The sequence below is a fragment of the Hippocampus guttulatus genome, chromosome 19 (genome assembly GCF_054856545.1).
Source record: "Hippocampus guttulatus isolate MCC_2025c chromosome 19, RoL_Hgut_1.0, whole genome shotgun sequence".
Taxonomy (NCBI): Eukaryota; Metazoa; Chordata; class Actinopteri; order Syngnathiformes; family Syngnathidae; genus Hippocampus; species Hippocampus guttulatus.
The window spans coordinates 10,820,456-10,848,427 of record NC_141279.1 but is presented as its reverse complement, the minus strand read 5'-3'; the positions used below and the strand labels follow the sequence as shown (position 1 = coordinate 10,848,427).

Sequence of the window (27,972 nt, the reverse complement as noted above, 5' to 3'; positions counted from 1 at the left end):
AGTAAAGAGAACTTTATTGGCCAGCAAGCAACAAAGAATATCAAACAACAATACATATGGCTCCATCGCACATTTCATGACAAAATGGAAAATGTCCATTTTATTCAGGATCACATCCAATAAAAGACAATTAAGATTAAACACATATCACAAAACATGGGGTGCTATACAGTCAAGGACGGTACAGTTAAAAAAAAAAACTAAATCAAACAACCAAACCTCCTCTGAAAATGAGTTAAAACAAACTACAGTCAAACCTCGGTTTTCGAACGTCTCGGTTCTCGACCAGTTCGGTTTTCGACCAAAAATTTCTAGTTTTTTATGCCTTGGATGACGAACAAATTTCAGTTCTCGAACAAACTGAGCGCACTTGAATGCACCATTTGACTCCTCTCGCCTTCCTTACACGAGGAAGTGATGCTTCCTCGTGTTGCTTTCCATTGAGATGTTCAACAAACATTTTTATTTTAAAAAGAGCGTGGTTTCAGTTTTCGAACAATTCGGTTTTTGGACAGCCTTCTGGAACGGATTATGGACAAAAACCGAGCTTTGACTGTACATTTAAAAAAAGCAACTTAAAGTCAAATACAAACTCACAACAATGAAGAATCCAATAGTATTGTATCTCTGGAAAAAATGCTAGATTTTCTAATTCCCTCCGACAACCATAAAACTTTTCAATACAGTCAAGAAAAAGAAAAGTACATATGACAATGACAATGCTATATTTTCAAATTCATTATGACGACCAAAAGATTACATTTTCAATGCATTATAGGAATCGAAAAACTTCAGTATTCAAATAAGAAGGTACATAAAATATAATCAGCCTGATGAACCCTGCTCAGATGACAGGTGAAAATTCAATTCATGACTCTTCATCTCATCATCACACTTGTGATTCTTAATCTGAGACTTCCATGAGAATCTTTGGCCACAATCTGAGCAGGCAAAAGGTTTCTCACCAGTGTGAGTTCTTGAGTGTACTTTTAAATGTCCCTTCTGAGAGAATCTCTGGCCACAATCTGAGCAGGCAAAAGGTTTCTCACCAGTGTGTGTTCTTGAGTGTACTGTTAAATTTCCCTTCTGAGTGAATCTCTGGCCACAAACTGAGCAGAAAAAAGGTTTCTCACCAGTATGGGTTCTTGTATGGTAAATTAAATGTGAATTATGATAAAATCTTTGTCCACAAACTGGGCAGGAAAACTGTTTCTCATCTGTGTGAGTTTTTGTGTGGTTAATTAGGTATCTCTTCTGAGAGAAACTTTGGCCACAATCTGAACAGGCAAAAAGTTTCTCATCAGTGTGTGTTCCTGTGTGTTTTTTTAAGTTGTGCTTCTGCGAGAATCTTTGGCCACAAACTAAGCAGGAAAAAGGTTTCTCCCCAGTGTGGGTTGTTGCATGTATTTTTAACTGTTCCTTCCGAAAGAATTTGAGGCCACAATCTGAACAGGCAAAAGGTTTCTCCCCAGTGTGGATTCTTGTATGTACTTTTAAAGTTCCCTTCCGAGAGAATCTTTCACCACAAGCTAAGCAGGAAAAAGGTTTCTCACCTGTGTGGGTTCTTGTGTGGATAATTAAGTATTTCTTCTGAGAGAAACTTTGGCCACAATCTGAACAGGCAAAAGGTTTCTCCCCAGTGTGGGTTCTTGTGTGTACTTTTAAACTTTCCTTCCGAGAGAATCTTTGACCACAAGCTAAGCAGGAAAAAGGTTTCTCACCAGTGTGGGTTCTCACATGTGTTTTCAAAGCACTCCGACAAGTAAACATCTTCCCACACCGAGAACATTTCCAGGGTTTGGTGTCAGTGCGACATGTCAGATCACTATCAGACTCTTCATCCTCATCGACATTTGATGATGTGTTGTCACCATTTTTCAGGCAAGGGTGCTCTGGCTCCTCCTCTTTTTTAATGTAAAGGGCCTGCTCCTCTTCTTTCATGTGAGAGGGTTCTGCATCCAGCCACTCAGGACAAACATTTTTGCTGATGTCTGCAAGAAACAAGAAAATAAAAACACCCATTGAATTCTGGTTTATAATTACAATGAAGGTTACTCTGCGAGCTAGATGAGTTCAATTTACAATTCAATATGTAACATTACATACATCACATATAAGTAGTGGATTTTTGTTTCTTTCTTTAATTATTTTAATCTTTACGAGCCCCGAATCTGCCGAAGACAAGTCCGGAGGCCCCCCCCCCCCCCCCAGAATCTTTTTTCAGATTTGGAACAATATAAAATAGGTAATTTTGACTGGAAAAAAAGTGGAATTCCGCCAAAAAGCGGAAAAATCTCATCCTGCCTCATTCAAGGCGCATGATTGGTTTTTCGGGGTGACATCAACCAATGACAGCACCAGTGGATTTATACCGTGACCTGATTGGCTGCACTTCTGTGCAGCCCAACCCAGCGTGACGAGTCACTCGGGAAGCATGTGTCACGTCACGCTGTTGATTCTGTGGCATACTGTGGCACACTGTCTTCTCTATTTGCTTCGTGCGTGGCGGGGAGAGAAAGAGTGAGAGTGAGAAATAATCTAGTCCCACCCCTTGTTTTTTGTGAGTTTTAACTTGATTTTTCTTCAAATTGTCAAAGATTGTTCATTTCGCAATCTGAAAGGAAAAAGTCATCACACACTGCCACATTTATATATCACTCTACTCTCATACCCATCATCAATATTCCCTTATATGACAGCATTTAATCAATTTACCAACTTAAATCTGATTTATATAGTTTTTTTTGTTGTTTTTTTTACTTGACTTTCAAACCAATTTTTGAACACAGCAAGCGATTCACACTTTTATCTCTGCTGAGCGACGTGTTGGTGAGAAAGGCTTCTCTTTGTTCGAGGCAAGGAAGCTAAGATCAGACTAAACTCGGCTGAGAAGGCCTGACGAGTACCGAGACAACTGTAACTGGACACTAAGATTGAACACAAAGTGTTTTCATCTGGAAACGCAGTACGGGATAAACTTATTCATGCATTTAATACAAATTCAGGGGAACGCAGCGCTGCCTCGGCAGGTAACTGTATCTCCGCTCATGCGCAAAAAAAAACGGCGCTAAGTTAGTCAGCAAATTACCTCTGATTTTAAGGCAGGGGTGCCCAATACGTCAATCAGAATCTACCGGGAGCCAGCAAACTGGTCCCAAGTCGACCGCAAGGTGTAGGAACAGAAAATGGGTGGGGAAAAAAAACATTTGTTTGTATCTTTAGCTTTCGTTCATTTTCGGCCCGTTCCGACTGTTGCTCATCGTGGTGTGCGTGCATATGTGCGCGAGTGCTCTGGTGGGCACCCGCATGAGTGCGTGTGTGTGTGTGATTGTTTGTGTGTATATGCTTGCACATGCGCGATCGGGTCGTTCGTTAGAAGTTGGTCAAAAAAGTTTGGCCAAAAAAGTGTGTGTGTGTGTGTGTGTGTGTGCGTGCACGTGTGTGTGTGTGTGCGCGCGTGCGTGCAAGGAAGGGCATGATGTATATTTACAGGGTTTGTTGTCAGTGCGACATGTCAGATCACATCAAACTCTACATCCTCATCATCAACATTTGATGATGTGTTTTCACCATTTTTCGGGCAAGGGTGCTCTGGCTCCTCCTCTTTTTTAATGTAAAGGGCCTGCTCCTCTTCTTTCATGTGAGAGGGCTCTGCATCCAGCCACTCAAGACAAACACTTTTGCTGATATCTGCAAGAAACAAGAAAATAAAAACACCCATTGAATTATGGTTTATAATTACAATGAAGGTTACTCTGCGAGCTAGATGAGTTCAAATTACAATTCAATATGTAACATTACATACATCACATATAAGTAGTGGATTTTTGTTTCTTTAATTATTTTAATCTTGGTGGTGTTTTTTTTTCTTATCCCTGGTTATTCGTGAAAATACTTTTACAGTGTGACATTGCACATTTTTGAGTGGTGGATAAGTCCAGAGGGCATGTTTCTGAACCGTGAAAAAAGAGCGATTACCATCCAGTGATTCTTCGCTATATCGCGCTTCATTTATCGTGGCTTCAGTACATCATTGTTAAGGAATTATTCCGCTAGAAGTAGTAGTAGAACACTGTTGAGGAATTTCACCTTGCTATGAGAACTATTGACACTAGTCTCTGTCCTGAACATCTGCTGAAGTACTTAAAACAAAGAATGTAGTGTGAAGTTTAGATCCTATTTTCACTTGGTTAATTAACAGCCCCCCGAGGGTTTTCTTGCCTCCACCACCTCGTATAAGTCCCTGAAGGCTGTCAAGTGCCTTCGAAGAGGAACCCTAATCTCAAGATTTGTGGACCAGCAGCAGTGGTCTATACTTTGTCATCATGTCAAGATCGAACTTTGCTTGACTTTCTTTGTCTCTGATTTTTACATAAGGGGAAGGACTGCCCGCCCCTAATTAACGTAACTAACATACTATGCCTATATATACGTGTGACTGTAGTTGCTCGGGGCTTCCTGATGAAATCAGAGACTCACAGGAGCCCGAATCGATTCGTGTTGCGTTGTGATAAACTGAAGAAAAGTCGACGTGGTGTTGGGTCTTCTTCCACCTTATAGAGAGATAAAAACCTGTGTCCAAGGAGGACCAAGAGCAATTTGACCGCACCCATTCCTCAACAATTATGTTTTTCGAAAGTACTGTCTTCAGGAAAAAAATGCCAAAAGACACAGAGGTTTTGTACATGCCTGTACTGTATATGCAATGGGCCCCTCGTCAGGGATGAGAGTGGCTTGTGATGAAAAAAGTGGAAGGGGCGTGGCCGGGACTAAACATGCTGAAGATGAAGTGTATTCAATTTACACACTATTTGAAACTTTAACAGAAAAAAATCCCAAGATTTTTCACTATTCTTTCAAGTGAAAATTTGTGCAATTTTGCTTATGCATTCCTGGTGAGTACCAACATGTAACTTCAAATTTGCTGCTCAAAATCAAAACTAAAACAGGAAACACATTCCCTGCCATATTTAAGATTTGTTCATTACTTGTATTCATAAAGTGTTGTGTAAATGTGATAAAAAAGCTGTTGATTCTTACCTCATACAGTGATAGTGAAGTCCCACACTGTTTACTATATATGGGTTATGAATGTATTTTATTGTATGAAGTGGATGTCTATTTACAGTAGATACAACAATAAACAGTTTCATGAGGTAGAATACTTTATTTTCTCTTCATTTTAAGCTTTTTAGCAAGCGCTAAAAGCTTATTGGTCCTCTCCGTCTTTTTCACTCTCTTTTTAGCCAACTCCTCTTGTTTTTACACATGCTCCAGGCTGTCGAAAAGCGCTTGAGATCGAGTAGTTACTTTTCAGTAGAAATGTCTGTTTTCTGTGTTTCACCGAGTTTGCGTGACTCTGTAAAGCCTCCTTTACATCCTCTCGATCCGTATAGAATGACATCGTCACACACTGTACACAGAGCTTGACCGAGCTTTTTCACGAAATCCGACACAAGCACAGACAACTGGTTCCTACTGGGGACACTGTCAGCTTTCTATCCAACCAGTCCCATCGAAACGTGTTTTTCATATCCGCATCTATCTGACGCACTTTGGCTTCGTCACGAGTCTCGATAACATTCGGCATTCGCGAGAAAGGGGTTTAGGAAGGCGAACACAGATGGTTGTGATTCTGCATTTGCCGATATAGCGACCAATCACAACAAGTAAGACATTGGTTTTAGCCCATATACAAAGTAATGACAAACTAACGCTTCGCGATAAAAAAACGTGATTCAAAATGGATGCTTGCAAACGTCACTTGTAAACATTATGAGCCCCGAATCTGCCGAAGACAAGTCCAGAGCCCCCCACCCCCCAGAATTTTTTTATGGATTTGGAACAATATAAAATAGGTCATTTTGACTGGAAAAAAAGTGGAATTCCGCCAAAAAGTGGAAAAATCTCATCCCTGCCTCATTCAAGGCGCATGATTGGTTTTCCGGGGTGACATCAACCAACGACAGCATGAGTGGATTTATCCCGTGACCTGATTGGCTGCACTTCTGTGCAGCCCAACCCAGCGTGACGAGTCACTCGGGAAGCATGTGTCACGTTACGCTGTTGATTCTGTGGCATACTGTCTTCTCTATTTGCTCCGTGCGTGGCGGGGAGAGAAAGAGTGAGAGTGAGAAATAATCTAGTCCCACCCCTTGTTTTTTGTGAGTTTTAACTTGATTTTTCTTCAAATTGTCAAAGATTGTTCATTTCACAATCTGAAAGGAAAAAGTCATCACACACTGCCACATTTATATATCACTCTACTCTCATACCCATCATCAATATTCCCTTTCATGACAGCATTTAATCAATTTACCAACTTGTATCTGATTTATATAGTTGTTTTTTTTTACTTGACTTTCAAACCAATTTTTGAACACAGCAAGCGATTCACACTTTTATCTCTGCTGAGCGATGTGTTGGTGACAAAGGCTTCTCTTTGTTCGAGGCGAGGAAGCTAAGATCAGACTAAACTTGGCTGAGAAGGCCTGACGAGTACCGAGACAACTGTAACTGGACACAAAGATTGAACACAAAGTGTTTTCATTTGGAAACGCAGTACGGGATAAACGTATTCATGCATTTAATACGAATTCAGGGGAACGCAGCGCTGCCTCGGCAGATGACTGCATCTCCGCTCATGCGCAAACAACGGCGCTAAGTTAGTCAGCAAATTACCTCTCATTTTAAGGCAGGAGTGCCCAATACGTCAATCAGAATCGACCGGGAGCCAGTGAACTGGTCCCAAGTCTACCGCAAGGGATAGGAGGAGAAAATGGGTGGGGAGTAGCCCCACTACGCATGAGAAGAGTTGATTACGTATGGCGAGAATGCCTTGCTCTTGTGCTCTGTCGGACTTCCGCCATGTGTTTGTTTAATAACAAGACACAAGACATGGCTGGTAACAGTAGCAAGCACCTTTTGGGTTATACCATCTCAACTAGAACGGGGGGGGAATAGTCCTCAAATGTCATCTTTACTTTTGTAGGAGACTGGACTGTCTCGGAGTTGTTTGTGTAGTTTGTTCCTTTGTTGTGTGTTCACAACCCCCCGTGCCCCATAGAATTTATTTTGTGATTTCCTCTCTTGATTTTTCTGTTTGGCGCATTACATTTTTGCTTTTCTGAGTGTCGTTGAAATCATCGTTGATTTACGTTTTCGGGGGCGGTCACTCTCGAGCAGAAGGCACGGAGACCGAGAAGGAGAAGGACGTCCCTGTACAGTAGTTGCTTGAGTTGTGTATGTTTTAAAAAGAACCAACACGACAGCTCATTTGTTTTTTGTCGTTTTGCTCCGCTGCAGAAACTGCCGTGTGAACGCAAGTGGAGCTGCACCGATGCTGCGCCGGTGCTAATACGCTCAGGGGCTTTGTACGTGTGAACGCTCCACAATTTTGCTCCGGTGTAAAATATATCGCAACAAAATACATCGATGCAGCGCCGGAGCAAATGTGTACCATGTGAACACCTCTAAAGTGTTTTTATCTGGAAACGCAGTACTGGATAAACGTATTCATGCATATAATACAAATTCAGGGGAATGCAGTGCTGCCTCGGCAGATGACTGCATCTCCGCTCATGCGCAAACAACTAAGTTAGTCAGCGATTTACCTCTTATTTTAAGGCAGGGGTGCCCAATACGTCGATCAGAATCGACCGGGAGCCAGCGAACTGGTCCCAAGTCGACCGCAAGGGCTAGGAGGAGAAAATGGGTGGGGGAAAAAATCTTTAGCTTTCGTTCATTTTCGGCCCGTTCTGACTGTTGCTCATCATGGTGTGCGTGCATATGTGCGTGAGTGCTCTGGTGGGCACCCGCATGAGTGCATGCATGTGTGTATATGCTTGCACGTGCGCGATCGGTCGTTCGTTAGAAGTTGGTCAAAAAAGTTTGGCCAAAAAAGTGTGCGTGCGTATGTGTGTGTGCACGCGCGCGCACACACACACACACACATACGCGTGGGTTACGTTCAACGCGCGCATGCACATGTACAGGATATGATGTACAGTACATTTACAGGGTTTGTTGTCAGTGCGACATGTCAGATCACCATCAGACTCTTCATCTTCATCATCAACATTTGATGATGTGTTTTCACCATTTTTCGGGCAAGGGTGCTCTGGCTCCTCCTCTTTTTTAATGTAAAGGGCCTGCTCCTCTTCTTCTTTCATGTGAGAAGGCTCTGCATCCAGCCACTCAGGACAAACATCTTTGCTGATGTCTGCAAGTAACAAGAAAATAAAAACACCCATTGAATTATGGTTTATAATTACAATGAAGGTTACTCTGAGAGCTAGATGAGTTCAAAGTACAATGCAATATGTAACATTACCAGTATCACATATTAGTGGTGGATTTTTGTTTCTTTAATTATTTTAATCTTGGTGGTGGTTTATTTAATTCTTTTTTTTTTTTCAATCCCTGGTTATTCATGAAAAGACTTGTACAGTGTGACATCGCACATTTTTGAGTGGTGGATAAGTCCAGAGCGCAAATTCTACCCCGTGCTTTTCAGCTTTTGCGGGACGCTTCATTTGTCATGGCTTCAGTACATCATGTTTTTCAAAAAACTGTCTCTTTTTTTCTGTCTTCAGAAAAAAAATGCCAAAAGACTCAGAGGTTTTGTACATGCCTGTACTGTATATGCAACGGGCCCCTCATTCAAGGCGCATGATTGGTTTTCCGGGGTGACATCAACCAATGACAGCACGAGTGGATTTATCCCGTGACCTGATTGGCTGAACATCTGTGCAGCCCAACCCAGCGTGACGAGTCACTCGGGAAGCATGTGTCACGTCACTCTTTTGATTCTGTGGCATACTGTCTTTTCTATTTGCTCCGTGCGTGGCAGGGAGAGAAAGAGTGAGAAAGGGGAGGGGGGGCAGAGAGAGAGAGAGAGGAGAGATGGGGCTTGGGCTTCACCAAAAGCAACAACCCATTTTTGATTGCCTACTCCTCATCAATATCGGTTAGATGTCTGATCATAAACACGCCGGCTGTGTGGGGATAGCTGGCTGGAACTAGCTGGAGGCTAACGGCGGCTACACCGTCAGAACGTAAAGTGAGAGTGGCCTTCGATGCTGTTTTGGAACACTTTCACAATATTTAGTTATTTACTCAAGCAGGATCGTTGAGAATAGACACACAGAAATGAACACAAGACACTGAACTTTGCTAGAATATGAGCGTCATTTATTCCGCCACAAAGAATCAGCACAGCAATACAATCACAAGTTGGTTAAATGCAATAAGTAAAATCGAACTCTCACCGTAACGCACTGGGAAGGAGAGCCAACATCCCCGGCAGTGTGTATCCAACCAGCTGGGCGTCTGTACGCAACCCGCAGCAGACTCTACCAGAGTTTAGCTCCCGATTCCTTTTCTACGCTCAAATGTTTGTGTGCCACAGAGGGGATGGTGGCCGGCCCAAACTCTCTGGCGCCACCGAACAGCCTTCTTCTTCGATAACAGGTGTCATACACATCTGACTCTCAAAATATCATGTTTTGCTCAAGCACACACACCTCGTTCCCAAGGGACATGCACTCCTTTCTCTCAGGGAACACTCGCTCCTGGTACTTGAGCAAAAACATGCCTAAACCTTCCTACAAACCAAAAACATCACAAAAAATATACTTATTCCTCGTCAGACGCCACCATCACAAGTCTCCTCGCGTCTCTCAGGGGGCAGTGCTGATGAAAGTTAATTCCTGTATGAGGTATGTGAAACATACAGCACATTTGAAATTTCGTCCCTCTCACATTTTTTGGCTTTTTTTTTTCATAAATCCTACTTCACGAATTTCACTTAGCACTGGTTCTTTTTTGAACGTAACCCCCGCGATAAACGAGAGATTACTGTACACATATTTATTTAAATCTTTAATTATAAAACATTTTACAGTAATTAACATTCATTACCATTGTCTTCATGCAGCTGTGACAGTGTAGCCTCCATTAGCTTCCAGCGAGATGCTGGCCAGTTATCCCTTGCAGCCGATGTGTTTATGATTAGACATTTAAGGTGAAGAGACACTGCTGCTTTTTTCTTGCTTTTTTTCACCCTCTCTCTCTCACTTCCCCCAGCCCCCCCCCCCCCACACACACACGGGGGCGCTCGCATGTCGGCGCGCAGCAGATGTGTTTATGATGAGACAATTACGGAGGCAAGGAGGAGGCGAACAGACACTGCTGCTTTTTTCTTCTTTTTCTCCAATCACCCGCGCTCGCTCGCTCTCTCTCTCATGCACTTCCCAGCCAGCCAGACACACACACACATACGCACACATGCGCGCACGCATGCAGGCACGCAGGCGCGCACTCACATACACACACACACACACACACACACACACACGCACTCGTGGGAGCGCACAAGCAAACACACACACTCACTAACACGCGAAGTGAACACAACAGTGATCTAGGCAAGCACTTGATTAGACACTGATAAAAGAGAAACCCACAGTGGTAAAATAGAAGGGAGGGTGCTGGGCGGGGCTGAGAAGATGCATAGCCAATCAACACGGCTGTGCATCATGGGATAGATCCATTCGTGCCGTCATTGGTCGATGTTGGCGCTGGGAAGTATTACAGCCACGCACAAAACCTCTGAGTCACTCTGCATTTTTTCCTGAATACAGTACTTTGGGTAAAAAATAAATAAAAAACGCAATGCACCGAGGCCGCGATAAGTGAACCCGAAAATAGCGAGGGATCACTGTATACATACAAACACACATATACAGTAATGTGAAACTCCTCTAGAACGAAACCTACATGGGCGAAAATCCCCCCTAATGTGAAAAAATCTTCATGCATTAACACCATTCCCATTCTACTGCCCCCATATGACGAAAAACCCCCTGTTGCGTGATAAGAAATCATTTTCTCTGCTCCAGCCTCGCGAGGACATTCACTATAACGAAGTCTAATCCAACAGCGACCTCTACTGCTTCGTTCGGAAATGGCAGCAGCAACCACCACAATGGTTTACATCGTGAATGATGTTTATTTCGGTCACTGCTGCGAGTTTCCTGAACACAACATACTCACAGCTGCTCTACCATTGGCTTACCGAGCATCATCCTGGCCTCCGATTGGCCAAGAGCGACCTCACTGTCTGTGTGTGTAGATACTGAAGCTAGATCAGTAGAAGATAGAGTGGAATGCATCCGATTAGCTGCTCAGAGTAAATTGCTTATGGCTCGACAGACATTCAAATAAACAAACGTTTCCTCGTATTACACGTAAAGCATTTTGAAAATGCGTAAGGTTTTTATCATGCTAAAAACCTTACGCTAACTGGAGCGCTAATGAGAGAGAAGCGCTCCAGTTAGCATAAGGTTTTTAGCCTTCGAGAGCCAACTATGGCCATCGAGGACTAGGAAGCGTCCCGTGGCTGGCTTAAAAGTTTATTGCATGACATCAGCTGAGCAACCCTGTCATGGCGATCGAGGGGAGGTCGAGTTAAAGACAGTGAGATGGTGGAAAGAAAAGCCACCGGGTCCAGGAAGTATTTGTTATTGTTAGATTCAGACGAGCATGGACGTTGCATTGCTAAAATGGCTACAAAACGGACCTTTGGATGTCAAGCAGCTAAGACAAGAAGAGCTCTGATGCTGGAAGAGAGGGTAAAAGTGATCAAAATGAAAGACGGAGCAAGCAAAATAAAAGACATTATCCAAGAAATTGATGTAAGTGAAAGTGAATGCTGATCGTAAATTTTGCAATTTCTTTCCTTTTTTTCTTTCTACACTGACAATATGAAGTGTCAAATACAGTGGGGCAAATAAGTATTTAGTCAACCACCAATTGTGCAAGTTCTCCTACTTGAAAAGATTAGAGAGCCCTGTAATTGTCAACATGGGTAAACCTCAGTGTTGTGTCCAAGGACCGGCAACCCGAGGCCAAGGCCAAGGACTTGGAAAATTTTCCGGGGCAAAGCCAAGGCCAAGGACTTGAGAAATTTTCCGAGGCCAAGGCCAAGGACCAAGGATTGATTTTGAAACTGAGGCCTAGCCGAGGACATGTATAAAACAATGCTATCATACCACTTGGCAGGTCTTCATGATTTGCAACACCCCTCCATCATAACCCTTTGCACTCCCTAACGCTTGAATGAAGTGTTTTTATTCAAAGAGTAGAACAGTCAGGGTACGTGTTATTTATACTGAGAAAAAATAAATAAAATCATATGGTATACATTTATGAATTAATGTTTTAGTGCAGTAGTTTCTTAATATGAAGTAAATCAACACTCAACAGGCATGACGTGGCACGGAACACAAGTTGAGAAATGACTTTGCATAGAAGTCAAAAACTGACTGCAGAAAAAGCCGTAATCTCTCAGTGATAATTTTACAGTTTACCGGCAGCGAGTCCCAGGCACTCGCTCATCAGAAAAGTATGAGTGCCATTATGGATTGAGAGAGTCCCAAATTTTGACTGATATTGATAATCAAGAATTCCGAAACTCAAAAGTATAATGTTTCAAGGGTCAATGTTCGAAAACTATGCATTAACAATGAACATTACATCAGCAGCTGTGTACTCCAGGTTTATTCCAAAAAATAAATGGATCAAAAACTGGTGTACTCATGTGGCATCATCAGAGTATTTTTTCCAATCTCACACTGCAAAGATTAATTGGCTGGTAATCATTAATACAGGTAAGTATTGATGTGGCTTGACATCCTCTTCCCAAGACGATGCATGTGTAATTTACGATCAATTTGACGAAAGAATTTAACACACGTCATCATTAGTTCTACCAACAGTTAACATTAGCATTACTACACCTTGTGACGAATGTTTTATTCGTAAAGTTACCATGCTACAACCAGTAAATTATATAATAACCAATACTGTTTCATAATATTTTTCACAGCGATTAGCCTACAAATCTAATGACCAATTTGCCTCGTAATCGTGCCCCGCGTCGTATTTCGCTCTCGCGTTCTGTGCATACGTCACAGGTGAGTTTAGTGATACGCCCTTTGGACGATTCATACGAAAAATCAGACAAGCATTCCCATTTCTTAAATATCGTAATTAGTAGACCTTGGTGAGTTTTTTTCCCCGCCATCTCAAACTTTCATCCGCGCGATTCCTCAGTTTGCGGACTAAAATAACAACCCGCATGCGCACATAACGTTATCTGTTGTGTCCCCCCGAACACTGAAAACAAAACAAAACGAAAGTAAATTAGAAGAAAGACACTCACACGCCACACCACAAACACACATACAGGCACAGTGAAATCGCGTTCATCACACAGTCAACTCGTGTGCGGTGACTTTTATGGCTAAACTATTTTTCGGTACAAGTTGAAGTTTATGGAGGATTTTTTGATGGACACCGAAGAGAAGTGAGTTGCAGTAGTCGATACGGGAAGTGACGAGACTGTGAACAAGGATAGCCGTGGTGTGAGGAGTGAGTGAGGGATGGAGACGGTTGATATTACGAAGGTGGAAATGAGCGGACCGAGCAATGTTATTGATGTGGGAGTGAAAGGATCGTGAGCCGTCAAGGATAACACCCAGACTCTTCACCTGGGGGGAAGGAGATACAGTGGAATTATCAATTTTGAGGGAAAAACTGTCAGCTTTGTTAAGAGTAGATTTGGTACCGACGAGGAGGAGTTCTGTTTTATTGCTGTTTAGCTTGAGGAAATTATGGGTGAACCAAGATTTGATTTCTGAGAGACAGTGAGAGAGGGAAGAGAAGCGTCGGGTTTGCTGGAGAGGTAGAGCTGGGTGTCATCCGCAACGCAGTCAAAGTGTAAGCCAAATTTGCGAAAAATGTTTCAGAGCGGAAGGAGGTAGATAATGAAAAGGGGCGGACCTAGGACAGAACCCTGGGGAACACCAGAAGAGACGGGGAGGGATTGTGAAATAAAAGAATTAAGGTGAATGAACTGAGAGCGGCCAGTGAGATATGAGTGGAACGAACGTAGAGGGGTGTTGGTGATGCCTATGGTAGAAAGTCTGTTGAGGAGGATGGGGTGAGAGATTGTGTCGAAGGCTGCACTCAGGTCAAGGAGGATGAGGATGGAGATTAGGCCAGAGTCTGCTGCCATGAGAAGATCGTTTGTGATTTTTATGAGGGCTGTTTCAGTACTGTGACGGGATGGAAGCCGGACTGGAATTGTTCATAGAGACGATTGTCGGTGAGGTGGGAGTGGAGCTGAGAGGCAACAATTTTCTCAAGAATTTTAGAAATGAAAGGAAGATGGGAAATGGGGCGTAGGTTATTGAAATCATTGGGATCTGAACCAGGTTTTTTCAGGATTGGGGTGACAGCTGCAGTTTTGAAGGGCATAGGAACAATTCCAGTAGACAGAGAGGAATGGATAATGGCTGAGATGAAGGGAAGCAGAGAGGGTAGGCAGGATTTGACCAGGACTGTAGGGAGGGGATCTAGCTGACAGGAGGAAGGCTTGGATTTAATGATGAGGTCTGAGATTAATGGGAGATGGGGGAGTTCAAACGAAGAGAACAGTTTGAAAGGGGTAAGATGGTAGGAGGGGAGAGGTACAGAGGAGCCCAGGTGCTGGTGGATATTGTTGATTTTTTTCATTGAAAAATAGGAGAAGAGCATTGCAGGTGTCGACAGAGTAAAAGTGAGGTGGTCGGGAGTGAGGGGGTCGAGTGATTTTGTTCCAATGGGAAAAGAGAGTCTTTGTATTTCCAGCATTGGAGCAGATGAGTCCAGAGTAGTATTGTTCCTGTAAAGTTTCCTGTAAAGTTTCTCAAGCTGCCGGGTTTGGGATTTCAAGGAACAGAGATGAGGGGTGGACCAGGGGGCAGACCGAGTAAAAAGGACAGAGCGGGACTTGACAGGACCGAGCGTATTGAGGATGCTGATGAGACCAGTTATATCGGAAAACCAAATCATCAGGAGTGGAGTCAATATCCGGAGTCAGGGTGGTCATCCATGAAGAGAGAGAGTCAATGTTAATGTCTTTAATAATGGTAAGCGATGGTCCGGGGTGATTTGGCGTCATGTTAAATGAAATAAGGAAGTGGTCCGTTATTGGAAGTTCATCAGCAGTACAGTTGGAGGGGGAAAGACCAGAGCAGCAAATCAGATCCAGGGTGTGACCTTTGATGCGTGTGGGAAAGTCTACAAATTGATCAAAACCAAAACTGTCAAGTGAAGAAGTGAAGTCAATGGTAAGAGAAAGAGCAGTGTTGTCCATACGCATATTAAAATCTCCCAGGGCGATTATATTTGGTGACAGAGAGGAGAGAAGGGTGAGGACAGCAGACAATTCATTTAAGAAGTCAAGGTGGGGTTTGGGGGAGCGGTAGACTGTGGCAATAATCTTGGGAGTGGATCCGGATATTTGACAGGCAAGGCAGTTGACGGCGGCAGTCTCGCTGCTGCGAGGACCGTTAGCCGACCTAGCAGAGCAGCTAACACACGATGGTCGATGGACCAGCCGGCATTTCTGGATGGCCGACGGGAGGATGGCCAGAAGGAGGTGATGCTGTTGGATCGGTTGAGGCAGAAGCCCGGACGAGACCCACGGTGAATGTATTTCCGGGAAGGAAAGCGAGCGATGTCCGGGAGCAGGTGTAGAGCAGGAGGAGGGCCCAGCCATTGGAAGCAGAGCCTGAGGAGCTCAGCCACCAAGAACTGGAGCAGACCCTCGACAGGTCGATGGAGGAGCGACAGGATGGTCCACAACAGAACCCAGACACAGGCCCTGCAGACCCCCATCACGGGGCACAACAGAGCAGAGATGGCACGGGGCCTGGTCCGAGAGCCGAGCAAGTAGGACGCTGAGACGCCGGGACGAAAACAGTCGAAAATGGTTGAGTGTGAAGCAAGAGTGGATTGGGGGGCTGGGGAATGGAATGATTGTCGTATGAAGACAGTAATTCCGTGCGAGAACAGTAAAACAATCGAGCGTTAAAAACACCGTAAAAACACAAAAGTTGTGGGAGAGCGGCAGCAGCCAAAACGCGCCAGCGTTGACTCAACCCGGAAGCATGACGTCCAAAGAATACTTTGGACGTCAAATACTTCAGAAAGAATACTGAATTGCATCCGAAGAACACCATACCCACTGTGAAGCATGGGCGTGGAAACATCATGCTTTGGGGCTGTTTTTCAGCAAAGGGACCAAGATGACTGATCTGTGTAAAGGAAAGAATGAATGGGGCCATGTATCGAGAGATTTGGAGTGAAAATCTCCTTCCATCAGCAATGGCAATGAAGATGAGACGTGGCTGGGTCTTTCAGCTTGACAATGATCCCAAACACACAGCCAGGGCAAAAAAGGAGTGGCTTCGTAAGAAGCATTTCAAGGTCCTGGAGTGACCTAGCCAGTCTCAACCCCAAAGATAATCTGTGGAGATGAGGAATTTTATATATATATTTATATATAAAAATCCTCGTCTCACCCCTCGGGTGGTGCCCGTCCCTCATTCAGCTCGGGTCCTCTACCAGAGGCCAGGAAGCTTGAGGGTTCTGCGCAGTATCCTTGCTGTTCTCAGCACTGCACATTTCTGGACTGAGATGTCTGATGGTGTTCCCGGGATCTGTTGCAACCACTCATCTAGTTTGGGGGTCACTGCCCCGAGTGCTCCGACCACCACAGGCACGACTGACACCTTTACCTTCCAGGCTCTCTCCAGCTCCTCTCTGAGCCCTTGGTATTTCTCGAGTTTCTCGTGTTGCTTCTTTCTGATGTTTCCATCACTTGGGACTGCTACATCCACTACAACGGCTTTCCTCTGCCCTTTATCTATGATCACGATCTCTGGTTGGTTCGCCATTACCATCTTGTCAGTCTGGATCTGGAAGTCCCACAGGACCTTCGCTCTGTCATTCTCCACCACCTTCGGAGGTGTTTCCCATTTTGACCTTGGGGTTTCCAGTCCATACACAGATGTTTCAGTAGACTATGCCAGCCACCTGGTTATGGCGTTCCATGTAGGCTTTCCCTGCCAGCATCTTACACCCTGCAGTTATGTGTTGGATCGTCTCAGGTGCCTCTTTGCACAACCTACACCTCGGGTCTTGTCTGGTGTGGTATATCTGGGCCTCAATGGCTCTGGTGCTCAGGGCCTGCTCCTGAGCAGCCAGGATGAGTGCCTCTGTGCTGTCCTTCAGGCTAGCCCTCTCTAGCCACTGATAGGACTTCTTGAGATCAGCCACTTCAGTAATGGTCCGGTGGTACATCCCGTGTAGGGGCTTGTCCTCCCATGATGGTCCCTCTTCCAGCGCCTCATCCTCTGTTCCCCATTGTATGAGACATTCTCTGAGTACGTCATCCGTTGGAGCCTTCTCCTTGATGTATTCATGGAGCTTGGATGTTTCATCCTGGACAGTGGCTCTCACACTCACTCGACCCCGGCCTCCTTCCTTTCGACTTGCGTACGGTCTCAGGGTGCTGGATTTGGGATGGAACCCTCCATGCATGGTTAGGAGCTTTCGGGTCTTAACGTCCGTGGTCTGAATCTCTTCCTTTGGCCACCTTATTATTCCTGCAGGGTATCTGATCACTGGCAGGGCATAGCTGTTTATTGCCCGGGTCTTATTCTTGCCATTGAGCTGGCTTCTTAGGACTTGCCTCACTCGCTGGAGGTATTTGGCCGGAGCCGCTTTCCTTGTTGCCAGTTCGAGGTTGCCATTGGCTTGTCAAGTCAAGTCAAGTCAACAGTATTTATAGAGCACTTTCAAACAGCCATCGCTGCATACAAAGTGCTGTACATGGAGCAATTTAACATGCACAATAAACAGTAAGACAAATCGGTAATAAAGGTGGTAGAAAGCACCAAACAGTAAAACCAAGAACAAATCTAAGTCATGCTGAGTCGAATGCCAAAGAATACAAGTGAGTTTTGAGGAGGGTTTTGAAGATGGGCAGCGAGGAGGCTTGCCGAATGTTCAGTGGGAGGTCATTCCAGAGAGAGGGACCAGCAACAGAAAAGGCTCGATCCCCTCTGAGCCTCAGTTTAGTTCTTGGTACTTCTAATAAAGTCTGGTCCACAGACCTGAGGCGCCGGGCAGGTGTGTAGGGGCGGATGAGCTCAGAGAGGTAAGGTGGCGCGAGATTATTCAGAGATTTGAAAACAAATAAGAGGATCTTGAAAATAACTCTAAAATGAATGGGGAGCCAGTGAAGGGATGCCAGAGTAGGAGTTATGTGCTCCCTCTTACGAGTATCAGTCAAGAGGCGAGCAGCGGCATTCTGGACCAGCTGAAGGCGCTTAATGGAGGACTGGCTGACTCCAAAGTAAAGGGCATTGCAGTAATCGAGCCGGGATGTGACAAAGGCATGAATTACTGTCTCAAAGTGTTCATGTGAGAGGAGAGGTTTTATTTTGGCCAGCTGTCTAAGGTGAAAGAAGCTGGATTTAACAACGGCACCAATTTGCCGATCGGGTTTGAAATCACTGTCCAGTTTAAGGCCCAAGTTTGAGACTGTTGACTTAAGATAAGGAGACAGGCAATAGCAGACCTCAATGTCTGCTATTGTTCCTTCAGGGAGTGAGACCCCTTCAGTGCGGACTACCTTTCCTCTCTGTCAGAGATTTTCTCGGACAGAGAGGAAAGTTAAAGAAATGACTCGGCACACAGGAAAATTGTCTTCAATATCGGCGGGAGCGGATCTCTGAGAGCGAACGACGGTTAGTTGCTCCGCGATCACACTCTCCTCCCTCTCCGCCGGTTCGAACTTTTATTGCAAAATACAAGAAAGACACTGCCCCCGAGATTTGCACCCCGCGCCCCCCGGTAATGATCTGATTTACCCGAATACACAAGTCACAGACTTTGCTGATGACTAATGTCCACCTGGGCGCGACAGCTGTTCCCAAACTGTCTTTTGGTATTCAACGACTCTTTGTTCCCAATTTGTTTATTCCCACTCTGTGATTGAATTTAGCCTTCGCCCCCCTTGCTTTAACGTGATTACTCAGGAAAGGCCCTCCGCCTAAACGGCCGACACCTCTGCGCTGAGTATGTCTAGACATGCCCAAATTAACCGAAACTTTAAACATGATACAATTTTGTTCGTAGATTTCTCTATCACTCTCTTAGTCACCATCCGACTACATTTCCCAAGCCCGAATGACATCCCGTTGTCGCTGCTGTAGATCCTGGTTGTGTGGATCAGGGAGTTTATGTCCCTTTCGCTCTTAGCATACAGCTTTATGTCATCCATGTAGAGGAGGTGACTGATCGTAGCTCCATTTCTGAAGCGGTATCCGGAACTTACGTAAGCGGAAATTCCACTAGCCATAACCCGGATGGAGACGGAAGGCCGCGGGAGCTTAAATACACGCAACGCCCACCCGATGTACGTCATCAGGCACCGACAGGTATGGCAGCCTCGGTCACACGCTCCCTAGTATTATCCCTGTTTTTGTCATTTTCGTTAGTTTTTGGCGACCCTGAGCGGCTTACTTACACGAGGGAAAAGTTGCTGCGCATTGGGGAGTCTACGCTCGGTCTTTTTTCACCAGCACACAAAAATCCACAAGGTTTTTCGGAGCTAATCGCGAGCGGAGCGGCTGCGCTCTACGGAGCATGGAAACGCCGCCGGAGGAGGGGGAAGCGAGCCGGCGTGCTCGTCAAGCTCCGGCAGCGCGGATTTCGAACCCCGCTCCCATCGATCCATCTTGCTAATCTACGATCTCTGCCAAACAAGATGGATGAACTTCTTCTCCTCACAAAGACCAACAAAACCTTTGCACGTTCTGCTGCGTTCTGCTTGACTGAAACCTGGCTCAGTGACCGCCACCCGGATTCCGCGCTACATCTACCCGGCTTCCGCCTTCTCCGAGCCGACCGCGACACAGAGCTATCGGGGAAATCTAAAGGTGGTGGGATTTGCTTCTATATCAACAAAGAATGGTGCACTGATGTCACGAAGCTCGACGCACACTGCAGCCCGGACCTGGAGTCGCGGTCTTTAAACTGCAAGCCATTCTACTCGCCATGTGAGTTCACCTCCTTTTTACTAGTCGGTGTTTACATTGCGCCACAAGCTAACGCTAACACAGCGATACAAACGCTAGCCGAACAAGTCAACAAACTCGAACTAAAATACCCAGAGTCACCCCTGATCATTTTGGGCGATTTTAATAGAGCACATCTTAACCGTGAACATCCCAGATATAAGCAGCACATCGACTGTTTCACCAGAGAAGGCAACATTCTAGACCACTGCTATACAACAATCAAAAATTCATACCGATCGGTCGCCCGTGCAGCATTGGGTCTTTCTGACCACAATTTAATCCACTTAATACCTACATACAGACAGAAACTCAAATGTGTTAAACCGGTTGTTAAGACTGTGAAAAAATGGACAGATGAAGCAAAGCTAGCTACAAGAATGCTTAGACTGCACTGATTGGGGCGTCTTTGAAACTTCAACGGGCCCACTGGATGAATACACAGACACTGGAACATCATACATCAGTTTCTGTGAGGACATGCGTGTACCAACGAAGTCCTTCCGCTCCTTCAACAATAACAAGCCATGGTTTACTCCCAAACTCAGGCAACTCAGGAAAGAGAAAGAGGCCGCATTTAGAAGTGGAGATCGGGCACTGTACAAACACGCCCGAAACCAATTGACAAAGGAAATTAACATCGCTAAGAGAAGCTATGCAGAGAGGCTGAAAAACCAGTTCTCTGCTAACGACGCTGCATCTGTATGGAATGGCCTGAAAGCAATCACTAACTATAGAATGCCACCCCCCCCCCCCCCAAACAGTGAACAATAAGGGTCTTGCTAATGAACTAAACATGTTTTTCTGCCGATTTGAAAAGGACACCCCCATTTCCCACACACACCCACCTCTACCAGAAACCACTCTACCGACCCCCCCACCGTCTTTTTCTCCACTACAGATCCACGAACAGGACGTGAGACGGCTCTTCAAGCAGCAGAAGATCAGCTGACCAGCTGGCTCCGGTCTTTACACATATCTTCAACAGATCCCTGGAGCTGTGTGAGGTCCCATCCTGCTTCAAACAGTCTACCATCATCCCAGTTCCCAAGAAATCGGCAACGTCGGAACTGAACGACTATAGGCCTGTCGCCCTGACGTCTGTGGTCATGAAGTCCTTTGAACGCCTTGTGCTGAACCACCTAAAGAACGTCACCGGACCCCTGCTGGACCCTCTCCAGTTTGCCTACCGGGCAAACAGGTCTGTGGAAGACGCAGTCAACATAGGTCTGCACTACATCCTCGAGCACCTCGACAGCACAGGGACCTACGCAAGGATTCTGTTTGTGGATTTCAGCTCTGCGTTCAACACCATCATCCCGGAACTCCTCACCCCCAAACTTCTCCACCTCGGTGTGTCCCCTACGATCTGCCAGTGGATCCTCAGCTTCCTGACGGGACGGACACAACAGGTGAGACTGGGAGCAACAACATCAACAATACGCACCACCAGCACTGGAGCCCCACAGGGATGTGTCCTCTCTCCACTGCTCTTCTCTCTCTACACAAACGATTGCACCTCAACAGATCCAGCTGTCAAACTCATAAAGTTCGCAGAGGACACCACGGTCATCGGTCTCATCAAAGACGGCGACGAGTCTGCGTACCGCCAACAAGTGGAGCAGCTGGAGCTCTGGTGCAGCCGACACAACCTCGGGCTGAACACGCTCAAGACTGTAGAGATGATCGTGGACTTCAGGAAACATTCTTCTCCACAGTTGCCCCTCACATTATCCAACTGCCCTGTGTCAACCGTCGAGACCTTCAAGTTCCTGGGAATCACAGTCTCTCAGGACATGAAGTGGGAAGTCAACACCATCTCCATCCTGAAAAGGGCCCGGCAGAGGATGTACTTCCTGAGGCTGCTGAGGAAGCATAGCTTGCCACAGGAGGTGCTACGACAGTTCTACACGGCAGTCATCGAATCAATCCTGTGTTCTTCCATCACGGTTTGGTTTGGGGCCGCCACAAAAAAGGACAAAATCCGACTTCAACGGACAGTTAGGACGGCGGAAAAAATCATTGGCACCGCCCTACCCACTCTTAAGGACTTGCACACTGCAAGAATCAAGACAAGGGCACGGAAAATCCTCCTGGATCCCCCGCACCCTGCCCACCACCTTTTCCAGCTACTCCCCTCAGGCAGACGCTACAGATCCATGCGCACCAGTAGACACTTAAACAGCTTCTTCCCTCTAGCCATTAACTCCTTAAACAGCCACTGACATAGTCACTCCTCTTGTACTACAAAATGGTACAAGAAGAGTGAGAGGACGCTGGCGTGTATGTCGCCGCTTCTCACTCCAAACTTTTCCAAAACTTTTCAGATATTTCTTCTGATTTTTCTTTTGCCCTTCTGTTTTTGGACTGTTTGGACTGTGATTGATGTAACAAATCATAGCTTCACCCGATCAATCAAACCCCAAATCGTAACTTAGTCCACGGGCTAACGCCGGTAGCTTAAACTTACCGGCTGTCACCGCACCGGCCTTTCTCCCTCGTCATGGGGCGGCACAACTTCGCCGCCTTTGGGTTATTTCTGATACTTCTGACGTTCTGCCATCATCCAGTGACAGGACTACTCCACTATTCTGTCGCGGATCTTCTCCGGATCCGGAGGATTGCACCGGAGCCTCCACCGCCGGAACTGCACCATCATCCTGACATCGCTCGCCTGCCTCGACGTCGCTACATTCACCGCGGGTCGCGTAGACATGTTGACTACTAAAATCCTGTCTCAATCAACTCGACCTGGTCCACTTCTCGACGTCCTCCCAGAAACCGCGGCCGCAACACCAACTACTATGCAGTAGCCCGCCTGGCTAGGTCGGCTAACAGCACTGCCGCCATCAAACATGACACCTCCGCTGTCAACTTTGGACTGCTGAACATCCGCTCACTTACGAACAAGGGTCACCTCATTCAAGACGTCCTCGCCGAACGCAAACTTGACTTCCTCGTTTTAACAGAAACCTGGCAACAAACAAACGACTTCGCTGCTCTGAATGACTCCACTCCTCCCGGCTTTGTTTACATCTGCCGTCCCCGTGGCAACGGCCGTGGAGGAGGCGCGAGAAGTGGAAAGTCTTACCAGTCTCCGTTCCTGCATCAAGCTCTTTTGAATGCATGGTGTTTAAACTCCCTGGACCCACGCCAACCATCATTGCCACAGTTTATCGCCCCCCGAAGCCACATAGCGATTTCATCAATGAATTTTCCAGTTTAATCACACACTTATCCACTCTCTCGCCAAATTTAATTTTGCTGGGAGATTTTAATATTCACATGGACAACCCCGACCTGCCACTCACAAGAGACTTCACATCCTACCTGGAGAGCCTCGCGATACACTGTCTTACTGACTTCCCCACCCACATCAAAGGCCACACATTGGACTTGGTTTGCTGCTCTGGCTTCTCCCCCTCCAAGCCCACTGCTGATGTTTTTCCTGAAACCGATCATTTCCTCCTCACTTTTAACATCGTACTCCGTCTCTCTACAATCAAAACCTCCCGCCTCATTTCTTTTCGTAATACCAAAAATATCAACATTGACACCTTCTGCTCCATTATCGACCGTTCCCCGCCCCCAGACGCCCTTTCAAACCCGGATGACCTCACTGCTCACTACAATGCCTGCCTCACAAATATTCTAAATTCTCTCGCCCCCCTGAAGACCAGGACTGCTTCATTCTCTACATCTGCCCCCTGGTTTACACCCGCTCTTAGATCATTGAAATCAAAAAACCGCCAACTTGAGCGACTCTATAAGAAAACCGGTCTCACCATCCATAAGGACATGTACACTACCCATATCACTAAATACAAGGACCAAATTGCACAAACCAAATCCAGCTACTACTCCGGCCTCATCCTCTCCAACGAAGGAAATTCAAGAACTCTCTTCTCCGTCATGAACAAAATCCTCCGGCCACCAAACTCTCTCCCCCTCCACCTGTACTCCACAGCAACCTGCAACTCCATAATGGAACACTTCAATCACAAAATCCTTAAGATCCATCACCAACTCCATCAAAACCTGCCTGCTCCCCCCCCTCATCTGAACCTTCTTCTCCTTGTCATTTCTTCTCCAGTTTTGTTCCACCAACGACTGCTGAATTATCCAACCTCATACTCAAATCCAAGCCCACCACTTGCCAGCTTGATCCCCTCCCTTCATCCCTTGTTAAATCCTGCCTTCCTTCTGTGCTTCCTCTCATATCTGCTATTATCCACTCCTCACTCTCTTCTGGTATTGTCCCATCACTCCTCAAAACTGCTGCTATCACCCCCACACTGAAAAAACATGGCTCTGACCCCAACAACTTTGATAACCTCCGCCCCATCTCCAACCTTCCATTTATCTCGAAAATCCTTGAAAAAACTGTTGCTGCTCAACTCCACTCCCACCTGTCCCTTTCAGTCCGGTTTCCGCCCCCGCCACAGCACAGAGACTGCCCTAATCCGTATTGTAAATGATCTCCTCATAGCATCTGATTCCGGTTTAGTCTCCATCCTCATCCTCTTAGACTTGAGCGCTGCCTTTGACACAATCTCTCACCCTATCCTCCTCAATAGACTCTCCTCCATTGGTCTCTCCCACACTCCCCTCAGTTGGTTCCACTCCTACCTCACTGGCCGCACTCAGTTTGTCCAGCTCAAATCCTTCACCTCAAAGCCCTCCCCAGTCACCACAGGTGTACCACAGGGATCTGTCCTAGGTCCCCTTCTCTTCATCATCTACCTCCTGCCTCTTGGCCATATCCTCCGCAAATTTAATATCCACTTTCACTGCTTTGCTGATGACACCCAGCTCTACCTCTCCTGCAAGCCAAACTCCATACTCCCACCCCCCTCCCTCACCTCTTGCCTCTCCGAACTCAAAACATGGTTCACAACAAACTTTCTTAAATTAAATACTAATAAAACTGAAGTCCTCCTTCTTGGCACCAAATCCACTTTATCCAAAGTAAACAGTTTTTCCTTCAACATTGACAGCTCCCTAGTGTCCCCCTCCCCCCAGGTTAAGAGTCTGGGTGTCATCCTGGATAGCATGCTCACCTTCCACTCACATATCAACACCATCACCCGCACTGCTTATTTCCACCTCCGCAATATTACCAGACTTCGCCCTTCCCTCACCCCCCGCACCACTGCTATTCTTGTCCACAGTCTTGTCACATCCCGCCTTGATTACTGCAACGCTCTCCTCTTCGGCCTACCTCAAAAGTCCCTTCATAAAATCCAGCTGGTTCAAAACGCCTCTGCTCGCATCATCACAAAAACATCTTCCCAGCAGCACATCACCCCCGTTCTCCAACAGCTTCACTGGCTCCCTGTTCAACATCGCATCAATTACAAACTGCTTCTATATACATATATGGCCATCCACAACCTGGCCCCTCCTTACCTATCCGACCTTCTCCAGGTGCATATCCCCTCTCGCTCCCTCAGATCCTCGTCCTCCCTCCGCCTGTCAGTGCCCCCTGCCCGACTGAGCACCATGGGAGCCAGAGCCTTCAGTCACGCTGCTCCAAAGCTCTGGAACAACCTACCTCCGGACCTCCAAAACTGCACACCTCTTTCCACTTTCAAGTCCCGTCTAAAAACACACCTGTTCAGGATTGCCTACAACACATAGCTCTTCCATTTCCTATGTTTTTATGATTTTATGTCCTGTTTTTATATAATATCTCGTTTACTAATTTTTACATTGTATTTTCTTATTGTCTGTACAGTGTCCTTGGGTGGCATGAAAGGCGCTTTTAAATAAAATGCATTATTATTATTATTATTACTACAAAACTACTGGTTACTCTAAAATGGTTCAATGATTTTGTTGTTTACGATGATTTAAATGCAGCGTGTTATACCGGAGACAAATTCCTTGTGTGTTCTACATACTTGGCCAATAAAGATGATTCTGATTCTGATGCGATGGAAAGACACGACGGAAGACACGTTTTCACTTTCACTTTTTCTATCATCAGATCTGAAATGACGACGGGTAAGTGACTTTTTATTGGCGTGCGTTTTATTGTAATTGTGAATGATTTTAACTTTATTCACTTACGTCTCGTAGATCGCGGTCACTAGCTTAAAAAGCAGTGCCCACTCAACACGACGTAAGAAACGTGTTCGCTTCGCCGTTTTCATTCATCAGATCTGAAACGACGACGTGTAAGTGAGTGTTAATTGGCGTGTGTTTTATTGTAATTGTGAATGATTTTAACTTTATTCACTTACGTCTCGTAGATCGCGGCACTAGCTTAAAAAGCAGCGCCCACTCGACACGACGCCAGAAACGTGTTCGTTCGCCATTTTCATTCATCAGATTCGAAACGGCGACGTGTAAGTGACTTTTTATTGGCGTGCGTTTTACTGCAATTGTGAAAGATTTTAACTTTATTCACTTGCGTCCTGTAGATCAGGGCATCGAAATGTAAAAGAACTGTAATGACTGGAGCGGAGCGAGTGAAATGCATCCGTTTGAGCGAGGCTGGACACAAAGTAAAAAGCATCCAGCAGACACTTGGAGTCGCAAAGACGCAAATCTACAAAAATTTAAAAACCAATGCATTGATTCAACTCCTGATGACAAGCCACCATCCAGCAAGGAAGCAATGCAAATGGCAACAAAAATCCTTCAGTATGCACAAGAATCACCAGACATCGGTGATCAATGGGACAGTTGCTTGCAACTAGCAAGAAAACTGTATGACACGCAGGCAAACCAAAGAATGCATCCAACAAAACAATGCAAAATAGACACATTTTTCCCCAAGACAGAAAATAATCAAATTAAAATACTGTACATATTGTACTGGAGGAATTTCTGTTATCAGGACAGATTGGACAGCGCAAACACGAGTCCATACGAGAGAATGTTTACTGTACATACACTGCGTAGATAGAAGAAAGACAGCATATGAAGACTGTTATGAAAGAATGAGTGAGATGAACAATGTGACCCAACCTAATCTGTGAAGAACAATTCTTGGCTGCATCCTGGAAATGGCGTCCAGCAGTTGACGTTGTCGCTTGTGGTTCTCTTTTTCTCCACAAGGTTCCTCCTCGTATTCTGATGTCATTATTGTGCACATTGTTCACACGAAAATTACAACAACACTTTACGCTGACGATCTCTGCGGAGCGATGTGTAGAAAACCGGCGACTCTCTGTTAGCGGTTGGCTAACTCGGCTAAGCTAAACTAGGCCGAGAAACACCAACGTACACCGAGACGGCTTTAATCGGACACGAAGCTTCAACGAAAGATGTTTTGGTCCAGCTAGATCATGTTGGACGCCCCGAGTGGAGGTTTGAGTACGTTGACTACAAATTCAGGAGAATTTGGGAAAGAGTGTTTTTCCCTCCTCGCGCCGCAGTCCGAGACTGCAGTCAAGCTAGCGATTGTTAATACTCCGCATCACGGAAATCTGCCGACAGCCAACGCCATTGACCACCTTCAAAATAAAAGCTCTCCAACTCATGCATGCGCGTCAGTGGTTTGGGTTTCAAATACCTGTCCTGTATTGTTCAAATAAAAATGTTGAAATTAATTTCTTCAGGTAACGATGAGTTCACCCAGAGAGAATGAAAACTCTCTCAGAATAGCACCAAGAAGCATTCTGAAGTTAAGACAGAAAATACGTAAAGTCAATGTTAACTCTCCATCAATCACAAATATTTGATCTCATTAAAAATAAACTAATTAATTAACTTTTGTTTTCCCGAAACCAGACCAGGTCTCGGGCACACTATATGCCACCCCAGTACTTTCATTATGATCTGATGTTACATTTCAAAATAAAAGGCATCTAAAATCAGCAATTTTTACCTTTACGCTTGTTTAAAAAATCGAATTAAAAATGCGTCCGTTGTGAGCAAAAGCTGATCGGAAAATGGATAGATGGATGCATGTTTGGTTTCTCTTTGGTTGTTGTTGTGTTTTCTTTTTCCCTCGCTATTTTATTTTGGTGAGATTAACAATTCGGTT

The 27,972-nt window shown here is 45.5% G+C and overlaps 1 protein-coding gene across 4 annotated transcripts; it reads right to left on the bottom strand.

Moving 5' to 3' along the window:
- LOC147190285 (uncharacterized) lies at positions 1 to 27,386 on the bottom strand. Of its 4 annotated transcripts, none has more exons than XM_086138418.1 (4): positions 26,952 to 27,386; positions 8,018 to 8,221; positions 3,571 to 3,690; positions 1 to 1,991 (listed from the first exon to the last, which is right to left on the bottom strand). In XM_086138418.1, exons 1-4 carry the CDS (start codon positions 27,076 to 27,078, stop codon positions 826 to 828), a joined length of 1,617 nt encoding a protein of 538 aa, XP_085994544.1. In that variant the 5' UTR covers positions 27,079 to 27,386; the 3' UTR covers positions 1 to 825. The 4 variants fall into 4 exon arrangements, with proteins under 4 accessions (XP_085994544.1, XP_085994545.1, XP_085994548.1 ...); XM_086138419.1 differs by having other exon boundaries at positions 8,099 to 8,221; XM_086138422.1 differs by lacking the exon at positions 8,018 to 8,221.
- Positions 27,387 to 27,972: the final 586 nt, after the last annotated feature.